Source organism: Aristolochia californica, unplaced genomic scaffold, assembly GCF_029961685.1.
Source record: "Aristolochia californica isolate CCGP_79_NKW_82.1479 unplaced genomic scaffold, dmAriCali1.0.hap1 SCAF_12, whole genome shotgun sequence".
Classification (NCBI taxonomy): domain Eukaryota; kingdom Viridiplantae; phylum Streptophyta; class Magnoliopsida; order Piperales; family Aristolochiaceae; genus Aristolochia; species Aristolochia californica.
In genome coordinates, this window is record NW_027181793.1 from 21,103,528 (window position 1) to 21,118,124 (window position 14,597).

The following is a 14,597-nucleotide window of genomic DNA, read 5'->3' on the forward strand; positions in this document are numbered from 1 at the left end:
GCAGTCGGTCCCTTTAACCGGGACTGGTGAACCGGTGAAATGGACCTGTTTATACGGAGACCCCGGTCCCACTTATGGATGTCACCTTATTCTTTACTTGAGTTCAGGTTATTTTTTTGGATTTAGAACGAGCATTTTATATTCCAGGTTATTTTTTGGATTTAGAACGAGCATTTTATATTCCAGGTTATTTTTTGGATTTAGAACGAGCATTTTATATTCCAGGTTATTTTTTGGATTTAGAACGAGCCTAAGGAGGTGGAAAATCAGCAATAGTTAGGCTCCACGACAACATAAAATAGTACAAAGGGAGGTGGGTTGTTGTCTCTCCACTATAAAAGCTTCACGCAATCTCTCTTCTCCATGCCTAATCTTTAACGTCCATGAATGTCTATCTAACCTCGTTTAATGATCCACTGTCGACAACGTCACAATCTCAACATGCACCCCACCTTATGCTACAATTTTTCAAGTCTAGAATTAAATGTGTATGGGTTACGATTTCTCCCCGTTGACACGAGATTTTTGGTTTTTTAAATTAATGGTGGCTCCTCCACCATGGACTGGTTCTCTACTTTACTCCTCAGCTGGTGATTTGGCGCGTTCCCAATAGATGACCGCGAGCGACCCTTCTCCCCTCGTGAGGAATATTCTCCGTCCGCGACAGTTCAAACACCGGCTTCTTTCTTTTCTATTTGCCCCGTTCCCTTGTTTCTCGAATGCTTCACAGATTCTTGCAGTGATCGCTGCTTTGAATTCTCCGTTCCGTGGGTACTGTTCAAGTCGGCCTTGGTTATTTGATTTCGAAGATTCATGGGTTTTGTTTACTGAGCCCCTGTTGTTGTTGTTGTGAGTGGGTTCGTGATAGGGGCTCGAGGCAAGTTTTTCTTCTTTTTCGCTTTATTCTTTGGTTTTCATGTGGTGGGTATGTTACTGTCTGTGGAAGACCTATTGGACGTGTTTGATTTTTTGGTTTTATTGTTGTAATTCTTAGTGGGTCTCGGATACTTCGATGAGAGTGCTGCGTTGGCGTTGGGGCTTCCTGTTTCTGATTTCTTGTTGTTTGAGTTGAATGAGCTCGTTTTGTTTGCTTTTTGGTGATTTTGGCTTTGATTTGTGCTTTTCTGTTAGCCCTAAATGTTGTAAGTGGATTATGTAGAAAGACTAGACCTTTTCTCTGAGTGTTTCTGATCTATGCTCAATATAAAGCATTCCCGGACAAGATAGAGACTCTTATTTTTTTCCCTATCTATGCTCAATATAAAGCCTGTCGCTGTAGAAAACTTGCTGATGATAACTTCTTGACCAGAGCCATAACTTGCAAGTCTACATTTTCTTCAGAGAATGTGAGAGGATAACAATAGTTTGTATGTGAAGTGTAAACTCCACCAAGATTGGCAAAAAATAAATAAAAGGCTAAAAATGTCCTAGACGAAGCCATGAGCAAGGACTTGAATAAGGTCAAACTCACACTGGAGCTAGCAAAGTAGAAAGGAGGAAGCTGATTCATATTACCCAACATAGTTGGAGAAGGCTTTAATGATGCTAACAATGGTGATGATTGTCGTTATTGTGATTGTTATGCGTATAGTTTTGTTACGATGCTTTGCGTTGTTCATAAGCTTTTTTTTTTTTTTTTTGATAAAGATGCAATTCATTAAAAAGGTAAAAAAATACAAAGAGACAAGGACCAAATCCCTAACAACAAGATGTTGAAGAGATGCTCCTTGTTTGGCAAGCACATCTGTTGCCGAATTTGCAGATCTCGGAATGTGAGACCAAATACAAGAAAATAAGGTGGTAATCTCTAAAATCTCCTGGAAAATTTCCCAATGCCTCCATGGCGGAAAGGAAGTGTCACGGCCCCATCCAATGACTACCTTGGAATCCCCTTCAATGTGAATTGGGCCACTACATTTATCTTTGAAAATCCGGAGCCTGTTGAGAAGCTCTGCAGACGTTGAGTTGGAGATGCCTAATGGACCCGCATAAGAAATACACTGATTGCCAAATGAGTCCGAAATCACACCTCCGAAACCTGCGATCCTCGGATTGCCGAGAGAAGAACCATCAAAATTCAATTTTAAGTATCCAACCTTCGGGGGCGCCCACTCTTTCATAACTTGAATCTTGGTCCCCAAATGCATCCTTGCTAGGTTGCTCCAGTTTTCACGAATGGAAGTGCCCTTGAAAGAGCAGAAAGGTTTTTTCGTCGGGAGCCAGATGGATATTTGGCCCATCACTTTTTCCACTACACTTTTCTTAGATTCAAATTTAGCCTCGAACCGCCTCCTATTCCATTCATTCCAAAGCCCCCATGACACAAAATTGACACATGCTGATAGCATCATTTTACCGAGCCCAGGAAGGGGATAGCCATAGATTGACTTGCTAAAACTGAACAGATTTGTAGAGATACATATTTGCAAACCCAAATTGCAAAAGATAGAGGTCCAAACCTTCCAAGAATACTGGCATAATAGCAGGGTATGGCTGGCGGATTCTTCTTCAATGTTACAAAAAGGACATAGTAGGTCTATTGAGGGGTGACCCCTTCTTCGAAGCACATCCGCTGTAAGGATCTTATTTTGGCAAACACTCTACATGAAGAATTTTACCTTTGGAGGGCAACAGAGACGCCACACAAAGTATATATCATACTCGCTCTGCGTTGAGTCCCAACCATTAATGTGTCTATATGCAGATGCAACTGAGAATTTGCCGCTTTTGTCAGGCCACCATATTAGCTTGTCTGCATTAGAAGGCCTCATCCTGACATGATTCAAAGAATCCAGTAAACGGCTTGCTTCCATTGCTTTTGCATCAGAAAGACCCCTTCGGGGATGGAGACTCAAATCACCCCCCTCGAAAGCATCTGCCACTGTTATCTCCCGTTGAGTGGAGATAAGATATAGACTGCTAAAAGAGTTTCTCAATGGTTCCTGTCCTGTCCACCAATCGTCCCAAAATTTAAGAGACCTGCCGCTGCCCACAAAGAATCTACAAGCTGAGGAGAAATCTGGAAGAAGTAAATAAAGAGATCTCCAAATTGAGGATAGCCCTCTCTGATTCCCCCCCCCCCCCCCCCCCCCCCCCCCCCCCCCCGGACATCCACCATAAAGAATTCCAGCCCAACTTGGTACGAACCATATCCTTCCAAAGGTTTGATGAATTTGTGTTAAACTTCCATATCCACTTAAGAAGCAAGGCTTTGTTCATTTCTTTTGATTTCCGAATCCCTACTCCACCTAATTTCTTAGGCAAACATACTTCATCCCATATAACCAGGTGATATTTAAAGGAGTCACTCGAACCTCTCCAAAGGAATCTTCTTTTCAATTTATCCATGGTTTTGCATACCGACAATGGGCAAGGCATAAAGGATGGCGCATAGTTTGGGATGCCAACAATACATGACTTGAGGAGTATCAATCTACCTACTTTGCTGAGGAGCCGCCCCTTCCAAGTTGCTAACCGGGCTTCAATTTTTTCCACCACCGGGTTCCATAAGTTCTGAGAAATACGCCCATGAAAGAGAGGGAGACCAAGATATTTTGCAGGAAGTGTAGTAGTAGAGCAACCAAATAAACTTGCCATCTCTGCAAGGTTCTCCTGGTCCACATTAAATCCTATGAGAGATGTTTTCCCCCAATTAACTTTCTGCCCAGATGCTATTTCAAAAAGTCCCAATACTACCTTTATCCTCCTAACACTGTGCATATCTCCGACTCCAAAAATAATAGTATCATCTGCGTACTGCAGAATCGGAATATTAAAAGCCTAGTGCGGACTTGTTGGAGATAGCCATCCAAGGTCGACTGCTGAATTTACCATTGTTTGCCTCCCAATAGATATGGTATTTATCTGCGGCAAAACTAAAGCAAATATGACATGCTTGGATGAATCAATGAAAGTCTACCTAGTAAGTGGGTGAATTATTTGTTCGAATACCTAGTGTACTTCAAGGTGACTGAAGGTGTCTGTGCCTGATTTGGAAAAAAGTTGCCATTGCTATGATCTTGTTAATATTACTTTATTGGTGTTTGTTGGTTTAATTTGTCTTATGAAAATTCTCTTGCTCTTGTTTGCAGTGGCTGACTTCACATAGAATATCAAAGACTGGCACAACATCGCCTCCATTTGTTTTCATTTGGTCAGTTTTTTAATACATTACTCGTTTGCTATTGAGGGACATATCATGGATTCTGTGCCTCTAAATGGAGAACGAAGCAGCTTGATGTCTCGAGAGCAGAATGGAGTAATAGGTCCGGTCTCCAGTCCTAAAAGTGGTGGAAGAGAAATAATTATCAGGCATGTCAACCATTTCTTTTTTATGTTTGTATAATTTGATTTTGAGTTGCAGTCTTTTTTTTTTTTTTTTTTTTTGAGCAATGAGAGCAAAATATTCTTTTAAAAGAAATAGAGTGCAACAGATTCAATTCTGAAAACAGAGAAGAAAGAGCTGTTCATAGCAGAAAAGTACAAGCTACTGCATCCAAAATTTGAAAAATCCCTGTTGTTTTTAACTTTCTAGTTTTACTGTAAGATATTTACATAATTCTATGTATTGTATCAATACTTATCCCCTGGAATTTCCAAGAGATTGTTCTTTTTTATTTTTAGGCAAAGCTCTGAGAAAAGAGACAAGCAGACACACACACACACACACACACAAATAAATAAAAATCAACTACTCAATTAGGAAGGTGCTGCCCACAATGAGGTGTTGCTAAGAAGCACCATAGCTAGGGAATAAGCAACAGTTTGCACTCCTAGGATTGTGCTTTCAAGAGATGTTCTAGGAGGATTATTCTTTTTATACAGATACCGTGTAAATCTTGAATCCTGCTCCAGATTGATTTGAATATAGAAAATTCATATTTTGAGCACTTTACGACCATACTTCATACTTTTTTGGCTGTCCATGTAGAAGTCTCATTCAAGATATGGAAACAGTAGTCATAAAAATGGAAAAGGGTAGATTGTGCAACTTATTGGTGTATGTGTCTGGAATATTAAGCCTTCTGGAGTGATATTAAACACTTAGTTGCTATCTAAGACCCTTAATTATATGCAGCTGAGCACTGACAGTACTTCAGAATATAAGTCTTTGTTTATGTAAGTTCAATGAATGTGGTTTGGTCTAATTTAATTGTTTTCCTTCTGCAATTCTAATACAGTTGTGGCATTTAATCTTCATAACTGTCAATAATTCATCATTTGGAGCTAGGTGGATTGCTTTTGGCTATTTAAAATTTTCTACTAAGTTTCTTTCTCAAGTTTCTAAAAAGTTGCCCATCAAAGTTTGTAACACGCATAAATAACTTGTATGTTTGGATGTTAATGAAGTTCATGAACACCGGGTTTGCATAAGCCCATGAATTTTTTTGTGCAACACATTTCTGTGATTTCACATACCTTCGTTTTAACCATGGTCACCAATGTCTGTCTTCATAATTTCAAAACAGATGACTGCTTGTTCAGTGCAAAAAGGACCAATGGTCTTGTGATGGTCAGGAAAGACCTCTATTGCCCTGAAATTTACAAGGGATACGTTTCAATTTATCACTTGAGACATGATCTTCTCAGTTGTGACCTGATACGAAGCAGTTTTAGACCCTTACAATGTTTTGCTAACCATACCTGTTTCAAGGTATAGGTGCTTTTTCATGTTTTTCATGTCTGGATACAGTTCTTTGGTTCTTTCATATAATTTTTTTTTCTTTTTCTTTTTTCCTTTTCTCTAGGTCAAAGTCTCTAATAAATGAAGATGTTGACTTGGAGGATGGCAAGGTTGGGAAAGATAGAGAGAAGTCCATATCAGGAGCCAGACAATTAAAAGTTTACAACCAATCGTTATTATCTGGCCTCGCATATTGTATCTCATCATGCAGCATGATACTTGTTAATAAGTTTGTCCTTTCAAGCTTTGATTTCAATGCTGGAATTTTTCTGATGCTATATCAGGTAACATTTTTACAAGCCTAAAGTCATTTTTGTTTGTATCGTATCCTGCAGCATCTTTCTATTGGTTAATTAAGTTTTCCCCACAGAAACTGAACAAAGTCATCCCTTCAACTTATGTAATATGTTGCAGCATCTTGCTAAACATAGCCTCTATTTTAAATATTGCGGTTGAGTTGCTACGAGATTCTTTAAAATGCCTGCTAGATTCTGATGACATCATAGAGACGAGGTCCTCCTTGTACCGATGTTGCTCTAATTGTTTTAAACAGCATAACCGCACAAATAGTTTTGCACTAAGGATAGTCTTTCTTGGTAAAAAAGTCTAATATTTTCATTTTGCATGTCTGATATGTTTTCCGTACCTTTTTGATGGTTGCAGAATTTCGTCTCAGTGATTGTAGTGTCTACTTTGAGTTGGCTTGGGGTTATCTCAACAGAACCATTGACATGGAGATTGATTCGGGTCTGGTTGCCTGTGAATTTTATATTTGTTGGAATGCTTATTACAAGCATGTTTAGGTATTGAAACCATTTTCTATGACTCATCTTCTTAATATTTGTCAATATGTTTCTTTTTACTACATTATTTGGGGTTTTACTTTTCAACTAGATTTACCAACTAGTTCTCTTTTAAATAGCTTTGCTATTATTATCCAATGTTTTAACATTTATCTTGTAGAGTTTTGGTTTTTCTTTATGTATGCAAAATCCAGACAGAGTGTTAAATTACACAACGTAATTGTTGAATTTATGGAAAAGAGAAAAACTTCTTTGACTTAATGTAATCTGAGTACGTGAACCCCTATTTATAATAGAGGAAAATAGTAGAGTTCAATTACAATTAAACTACCATTGTCCTAATTACACCCAAACTCTAACACTTAAAGATAAGTTCTAGCATAATTAAATAAATCAACATAAATAGAAGACTAACATAACTAAAATAGCTTTAAACTGAAACTCTTCTATGAGACCTCCTTCCATAATAATTTTGGCTCTGTAAGACTTCTTATTGTGAGAGTCATGTAAGACTCTTCCATATTTGCTCTTCAACACTCCCCTTCATGTTAGAGTTTATAACTTCAGCTCACAATGAAAAGGATTCTTGGTCTTCAATTTTCTTTTGCTGAAAAAAAATTCTTCACAAATACATTTCTTCATAGATGCAAAAACTTCGTCTTTTTTACTCATTCTTTCTTGAATATTTTGGTTACATAAAAATTACCACAACATATAGAATAAAATACCTCTTTCTTGGACTTCTTTTTCTATTTCTCCTACTCAAGTTGGGAGGTAATGGCAGTGATCTCAGCTTGAAACAAATAACATAGATGTAGTAATAATCTCCTCCATCACAGTGTCCCAAGGATAAGTACAAAACTGGACACAGACTCTCAAAAGGTAAAAATGGGTGATAAAACATAAGTCGAAGCCAACATCAAAGGATTTCGAACAAAAATAGTGACAATAATTACTAAAGTCGGTAATGTCTGTCATTCACAAGACAACGATAAAAAAACCCAAGGGTACCAATAAAAAGTCTAAATGGACTTAAAAACACCTATATATATATAAAGGTAAACCAACCAAAGGAATACAAGAGGTTGACCCAAAGGGGTATGTGAGAGTCAAAAAAGGATAGGAGGAGAAAGGTAACCGACAAAAAAGGGTAAGTGAGAAATTTTTCCTGATATTGTTGATTATAACAAAAACTCAAAAAGTGCCGCAAAAAATTTGGCTTAAATTCAGATTTTTTAATGCAACAGGATACCAGCATGACCTTTGATTATTCCAATGTGAATATATCCTTAAATATTGATCAGATTGATATAAAATTTTCTCCTTCTGAAACTAGACTTAAATACGTTCCATCCAAGTATAGTTTCTCTTCATAAAATATGCTTTTTTTGAGATAAACAATCTGATAGATTTGGGTATCTGTAATTTGGCCGAACTGAGTACTCTTTTTCCTTTTGCCAGTATGACCATTGACTCTTCCAAGATCAATATCTCCATATAAAAAACTCTGATCGAGAATTAGTTGAATAGGTAAGAAAATAGACTTACATATATTTCTTTTGATATATAATTCTCCGTATAAAGTCTCGTTCTTGATAGCATAAAATGACTCGAAAGTTGAAATTTTTTGGTGCTGCTTGAACCTCTCTTGCAGTCTGACCTTTTTTACTTCAAATATCGATTTCTCTTTCTAGAAAACTCTGATTGCCAAAGTTCGTTTTTGTGTTAGAAAGTAGACTCGAATATCTTTCCGTCAATATATAATATGCGATATGAAAAACTCAGTATAGAGGTAAAGACACAAAGCAAGCAACAGGTATAGGGACTGAAAAGAGAAAAAAAAATAGATACGAACCTAAACTATTAGAGATAATAGATCAGAAAATGATCATATTATCTCAGTGGGTTGACCAAGTCAACTCATAGAACCTGCTCTGATACCATGTTAATTTTCAGGACTCACATCTATTGTTTTCTGGATTGAAAAAAACCCCATTTTTTTTTCTCTACTCATATTGCTGTTTTGTTTTTCGTCATTACTGGAACTTCATTTCTGTTGCTGAATTTTCACATTGTGTTGAAGAACAAATATGGAAGAATCTTACATGACTCTCACAATAAGAAGTCTTATAGAGCCAAAATTATTATGGAATGAGGTTTCACAGAAGAGTTTCAGTTTAAAAGTGTTTTAGATATGCTAGTCTTCTATTTATGTTGATTTATTTAATTATGCTAGAACTTATCTTTAAGTGTTAGAGTTTGGGTGTAATTAGGACAATGGTAGTTTAATTGTAATCGGACTCAACTACTTTCCTCTATTATAAATAGGGGTTCACGTACTCAGATTACATTAAGTCAATGAAGTTTTCTCTTTTCCATAAATTCAACATTTTTTTTTAGACATGGTATATCTGTAGCTGTTGATCCAGCCTACTACCCACGTCAGCTGTTGTTTTTCCTACAATCAAGCATATCTGCAAAAACTGTTATGGGATCTTGCTGTACTTGCTGCCGCAGGATTGTTTTTTTTTGGTTATTCTATTTCCGAGTTACTGGTTCATCGCCGTTTCCATCCTGGGAGCATCAACGACGAACCAGCAAGTGCTCCACTTAAGAATACAGAGATCTACTGAATTAACGGGATTTTCTGCCATTTGGAAGATTATCCTGATGGCAACTTCCCAAAAACAGCAACATCGAACAGAGCATGCCAGCCTTAGAAATAATCAGATTATGCTGCTGATTTATCGTCTTCTCTATTGTTGTGTTGCTGTTTTTGGACGATGAATCGATTTGCTGTTAATCCGAAAAATTGATCTGGCTTTGTTTCTGTTTTTGGAGATCCAAGGCTCGGCTATCTGTTGCTTATTCTATTTTCAGGAAGATAACGGTTCTATTCACTGTGCCAGCTGGGTTGCCACTTTGGAGGGTGAAGATTATTGATCTCCCGCTTTGTTTGGCGCCGTGGAGAAGAAGATGACACTGTTGAAAAATTTGATGTTTCCTAAGTTAGGGCTGGTTTTGAGTCTCGCACCAGGCCGCACCTGTTCTGACCCAACCCGGATAGGGCCGAGTTCACCCAACGACCTTGCTGACCTGAGGATCGTTTCTTGCTTCTGTTCCTTGCCAAGTCAACTCGGTCCGAATCAAACTGGTCCAAATCAACCTGACTTGTCCCACATATTTTTTGCCTCGGTTATACGTGTTCGAGTCCTGAGTTCGATACATATTTTTTTTTGCAACTTGGCTATATTGGTTTACTATTTGACTTGGTGTGACTTGGTTCTCTATCTTCGGCTGGATTATTATTTTGTAGTATTGATAGTCTATTACTCGGATCGAGCTTATTATTTGGTGCACAACCTATTGTTACTTGTTTGTCAAGGATGGACTCACTGCAAGTTATCTTATGTGTCCTTATTACTCTTAAGGACTTTTACTATTTACTGGTTATCCGCTGTTATATATCTACACATTTGGTACATGTTATTTGGGCATTGGCCCATTTTCGTTACTGCTATTGTATCTCTTTGAATGAGACATTATTTCTGAAGAAGAATTCCTCAGTTGCTTGCCTTGGGTTTATTATTTATTGACTGTTGTTGGCATTGGTTCGTCTGATGCGGAATTTGAATTTCTTTGAGAAATAAAGCACATGGTGGCCTAAAAAAAATGTTGAATTTATGGAAAAGAAAAAAACTTCATTGACTTAATGTAATCTGAGTACATGAAAACCCCTATTTATAATAGAGGAAAGTAGTAGAGTCCGATTACAATTAAACTACTATTGTCCTAATTACACCCAAACTCTAACACTTAAAGATAAGTTCTAGCATAATTAAATAAATCAACATAAATAGTAAACTAATATAACTAAGACACCTTTAAACTGAAACTCTTCTGTGAGACCTCCTTCCATAATAATTTTGGTTTTGTTATTATGAGAGTCATGTAAGACTCTTCCATATTTGCTCTTCAACAGTAGTTTTTATAAAACATGGAAATTTGGTGTTTGTCTCAAAAACATTAAAAGAACAAATTTCTATATTTTAAAAATCACTTATTTCTAATTATATTACTACTAACTTGTTAGAGTAACCCATTCGAAAAAGCAAAAACTTGTTAGAGTAACTGCTCAATTTTTTTTTTCTTTCAAAATTTCAATCTTAGGATTTTACTTGTTAAAATCTTGCAACTTAGGGCATAACGTTGATTTGCACTAAACTTTGAAACATTATAAAACAAAGTCACCATGTGCTCCTCTACTATTCAACTATAATAAGAAACTCAGGAAGATGATTAAGGCTAATAATTCTCTTTTGATTTTTTCTTTTTTTTGTAATTTCTGCCTATTATGATTTTCTGAACATCAACCAGAGAATAGAGAAAATTTTAGATGAACATGAAATCTGTTGATATTGATTATAATCTAATATTCTCATTTTTCTAGTCTACTTGAACACTTATGTTATTCTTCATTGAAACTCTATGTGATCCATGTGCATGTGGTTTAATGTGAACCAAGACCAATAATAAGGGTTACTGTAGAATGAAATATGTTCATGTGTTTGTGTGACTTTCGCTCATTTATACTCTGATCTCCATAGTCATTGTTAATCTTGTGATTTGCAGTTTGAAGTACATTAATGTTGCTATGGTAACAATACTGAAGAATGTTACCAATGTCATGACTGCCCTTGGTGAGATGTATTTTTTTAACAAGCACCACGACAACAAAGTTTGGGCTGCCCTCTTCTTAATGGTATGCACATTAAGTTGAATGAAACTCTTCCTTTAGTTCCTTTATTGTGCAACAGTTTCAACCTTTCATCGTGTTACTTGTTTGTTTTTTCCCCTTCTAAGCAGTATTTCATAAACTGTATTTTACTGGTTCTGATTTATTTTTTCTGAAGTAAAACAGCTTTTCCTTTGTCATGTTAAATTGTTAATAGGTGCTGTGTTTCCATTGTGATCTTACTTGACTGCAAAAACTGCTAAAGCATCATATTTTCTTATATTCTAAATGACTTTGCTTTGTTTATTTGATACTCATTTTATTATGCTGGCATGGAACAATCATCTTGTTCTGCCCTTTTATCAAAAAGGTATGTAAAGAAGTTCAGATATAGAGGGACATATACTATCTATATGGGTGCGTGAAATTAGTGATATTTGCTTGACTAGATGAGTTTGAGACTCTTTTTGAATGTGCAGTAGCCTGAGGCAGATTTTTTTTGGTGAACTGCGTAACATGAACCCCTCCAGCATCAGGGTGGCTGGTTCTTGATCAGTGAATAAGCTGTCATCATACTCCATAGAATGCTCTCAGGGACCAATCTTCTGGAACACCCCCTGCTCATTGTCCTGTGCCTTGCAGTCCTAGGAGGGCCTTCAATCCTTACTCTATGTCAGCAGCCTAGGCTTACGGGACATTACTTAGTCAGGAAAGGAGTTCCAAGAAGCCCTTTCAGTGGAACCTCCTTTGCTCCTCTTTATTCTCAACTATGGTCTCTGACCACATGGAAACCAAGGGGAGATGGAAGAGATTGAAACAAGTAATAGGACTCAATCTCACCTTCCTTTTATCATGATTATTAAAGGAATTGGAGAAAGTGGACAAAATAGACTCAGATTTCCCAGTTGAAAGGCTGTTTTTCTTGTTGGAAAAACACATTGAAATTGCTCCTCACACAGTAAGCAAACCTCAGGTTTTTGTGTGAAAGTGTGATCACCATTGAGCGGGTACAGCAAATTGAGACAGAAAGTGCAAAAGTATTAGAACACTTCTATCCACTTATCTTCTTCTAGGAACAATCTAGTACACTTTTGTTTCTGGATGAAGACTGCGGCCAGGCTTGACTTAGTGTGTCTTCCTTTGTTGAAGCATCTTGCAGTTTTGGTTCACCATTTTGAACTGTTGCTCCTGTTGCCCTCTCAGCCTTTCTTTTGTTTTATAATTTGGTTTTATACATGAGTTAGCAGCGACCTCTATCTAATTATCCAATTGGTTGACTTTAATATATGACATGAAGTCTCGTTTTAGGAACTGTAGATGAATGTGTTCTGTAGGAATACTCATGATATTGCTTTTTTATGTAGATCATTTCAGCTGTATCTGGAGGAATTACAGATCTGTCGTTTCATGCAGTTGGGTACACTTGGCAGATAATAAACTGTTTCCTGACAGCTTCATATTCGGTATTTTTTAGTTCATTTTATGTACATTTTATTTTCTTAATCTTTAAACTTCAAATCCTTGATTTGCTACATCTTTCTATACTTTTCTCTCAGTTAACCTTACGAAGGGTGATGGATACAGCAAAGGAAGCGACAAAATTTGGGAATTTAAATGAATTTTCAATGGTCTTGCTAAATAACGTTCTCTCGCTACCTCTTGGGGTTTTATTAGTCTTTGTTTTCAACGAAGTGGACTACCTATCTCAAACGTTAGTTCTTTCATCCCCTTTTCCAGATTTAGTGCAATCTCTTTTGGTTGTACCATAGTTTAGTTTGTTTTAATAGAACTCTGTCATGCAAGCTATGCTATGAAGGGGATGTATAGAGCTTAATGGACATGTGCATATTATCTTATTGGGCTCATTTATCTGTGAAGTGTATCTACAGGCCACTGCTGAGGATGCCAATGTTCTGGTTAGTAATCACCCTAAGTGGGTTTTTGGGCCTTTCAATCAGCTTTACTTCTATGTGGTTCCTTCATCAGACCGGAGCCACTACCTACAGGTAAAATATAACCTTCTTGTTGTTCTATATCGTATAACTGGCTGCTTAGGTGAACTGTGCTATCTAGTACCTAATATAAGCCATGAACCTGGCTGCTTAGGTGAACTGTGTGATCAATGCATGCCTGGCCACTGAATAAATGGTTCCCAAGGCATATTTTTCGTGGATATTTGAAAATCACACTTACAGAATCGAGATTTGTCTTTCCACAAACCATATTTGATCATTGAATGTCTTAAGTGCAATCACCTTTGGTGAAGTTATGCCTCATTAATTGTGTTGTACAAAAGAATGTGGGAGACATTCAAGTTTTATTTGCAGTCTTGTAGGATCTCTAAATAAGATTCCTCTCTCTGTTGCTGGAATACTGCTGTTCAAAGTTCCAACGAGCCTAGAGAACTTCGCGAGCATTCTTTTCGGTATGTATACTCTGCTCTCATAAATCCCAGCTCAAGATTTTTAAAAACTTAATGCAATTTGGGATTCACTTAATTTTTGCAGGTCTTTTGGCTGGAATTATTTTCGCCAAAGCCAAAATGATGCAGAAATCTTAATCCTGGTAGCAGAAAAGGCTAGACAGACGTCTCTTGTTATTTAAAAGCTAGCTTTTACAAACCAAAGAAGTGGAGCGCAGACTAGAATATCTTGCCATGACATGGTTGATAACCCAACAGGATAGGCCAAATGGATTCTTGTGATTATCCTTTGGTAGTGTAATTTCAAGTTCTGATTGATCTGTAAAAAGATGGCTTTTGGAACTCAAATTTTTCCACTTGTATGTTCATTGTAACAGCTCAATAACTCAAGAAAGTTTAACTAAGCTTTCTTTTCTCATGCACATTGGTAAGGACAAATTCACTAAATATACGAGGGACTGGTACAAAGCAAAATCATATGGTTCACTTTACAGGAGGAATTACTAGGGGTGTGACAAGCTTACAGGAAAGTAATCAATAATACACAAGGAAAGCAGAGCAAAATCATCTTTATTAATGATTTCTATAAGATCAAATGTAGCTTCTGTCGTTGCTTAAAACATTTGGTGATCACCTTTGCCAGTTTCATTAGTGATTTCAAAATTTTGAACCCTAAACCCTAAACCCTAAATCTTAAACCTAAACAAACACATTTACTTTTATGATGCCTAGATAGTTAATCAAAATTTTAATTTTAAAATATCTAAATTATCACTCTTATATTAGTAATTTAATATAGTATAAGGTATTTTATTATATAAAAATATTTTCATAGATTTAAATTTTATATGGTTTATTTATTTTTATTAATAAAAAAAGATACATTTTAATTTAGTCTAAATTAATAAAATAATTACAAAGTAAAAATAAAAATATTAATTTAATTAGTTATGA

General features: G+C 36.5%; 1 protein-coding gene across 2 annotated transcripts; it reads left to right on the top strand.

The window, feature by feature from the left end:
- Positions 1–463: 463 nt before the first annotated feature.
- On the top strand, positions 464–14,106 carry LOC137945514 (GDP-mannose transporter GONST1-like). 2 transcript variants are annotated; one of them, XM_068791442.1, is made up of 10 exons: positions 464–877; positions 4,092–4,311; positions 5,748–5,967; positions 6,347–6,486; positions 11,119–11,248; positions 12,586–12,684; positions 12,778–12,932; positions 13,111–13,227; positions 13,549–13,646; positions 13,729–14,106. In XM_068791442.1, the coding sequence occupies exons 2-10, from the start codon at positions 4,199–4,201 to the stop codon at positions 13,779–13,781; spliced, it is 1,125 nt and encodes a 374-aa protein (XP_068647543.1). In that variant the 5' UTR covers positions 464–877; positions 4,092–4,198; the 3' UTR covers positions 13,782–14,106. The 2 variants fall into 2 exon arrangements, with proteins under 2 accessions (XP_068647543.1, XP_068647544.1); XM_068791443.1 differs by having other exon boundaries at positions 464–771.
- The last annotated feature ends 491 nt before the right edge of the window (positions 14,107–14,597 follow it).

Excerpts from the sequence above, each read along its gene's own strand:
- LOC137945514 (XM_068791442.1), top strand. The coding sequence starts at position 4,199 with ATGGATTCTGTGCCTCTAAATGGAGAACGAAGCAGCTTGATGTCTCGA. Across the intron at positions 11,249-12,585 it reads GGGCTGCCCTCTTCTTAATG|ATCATTTCAGCTGTATCTGG; the intron begins GTATGCACATTA and ends TTTTTTATGTAG. Across the intron at positions 13,228-13,548 it reads ACCGGAGCCACTACCTACAG|TCTTGTAGGATCTCTAAATA; the intron begins GTAAAATATAAC and ends TTTTATTTGCAG.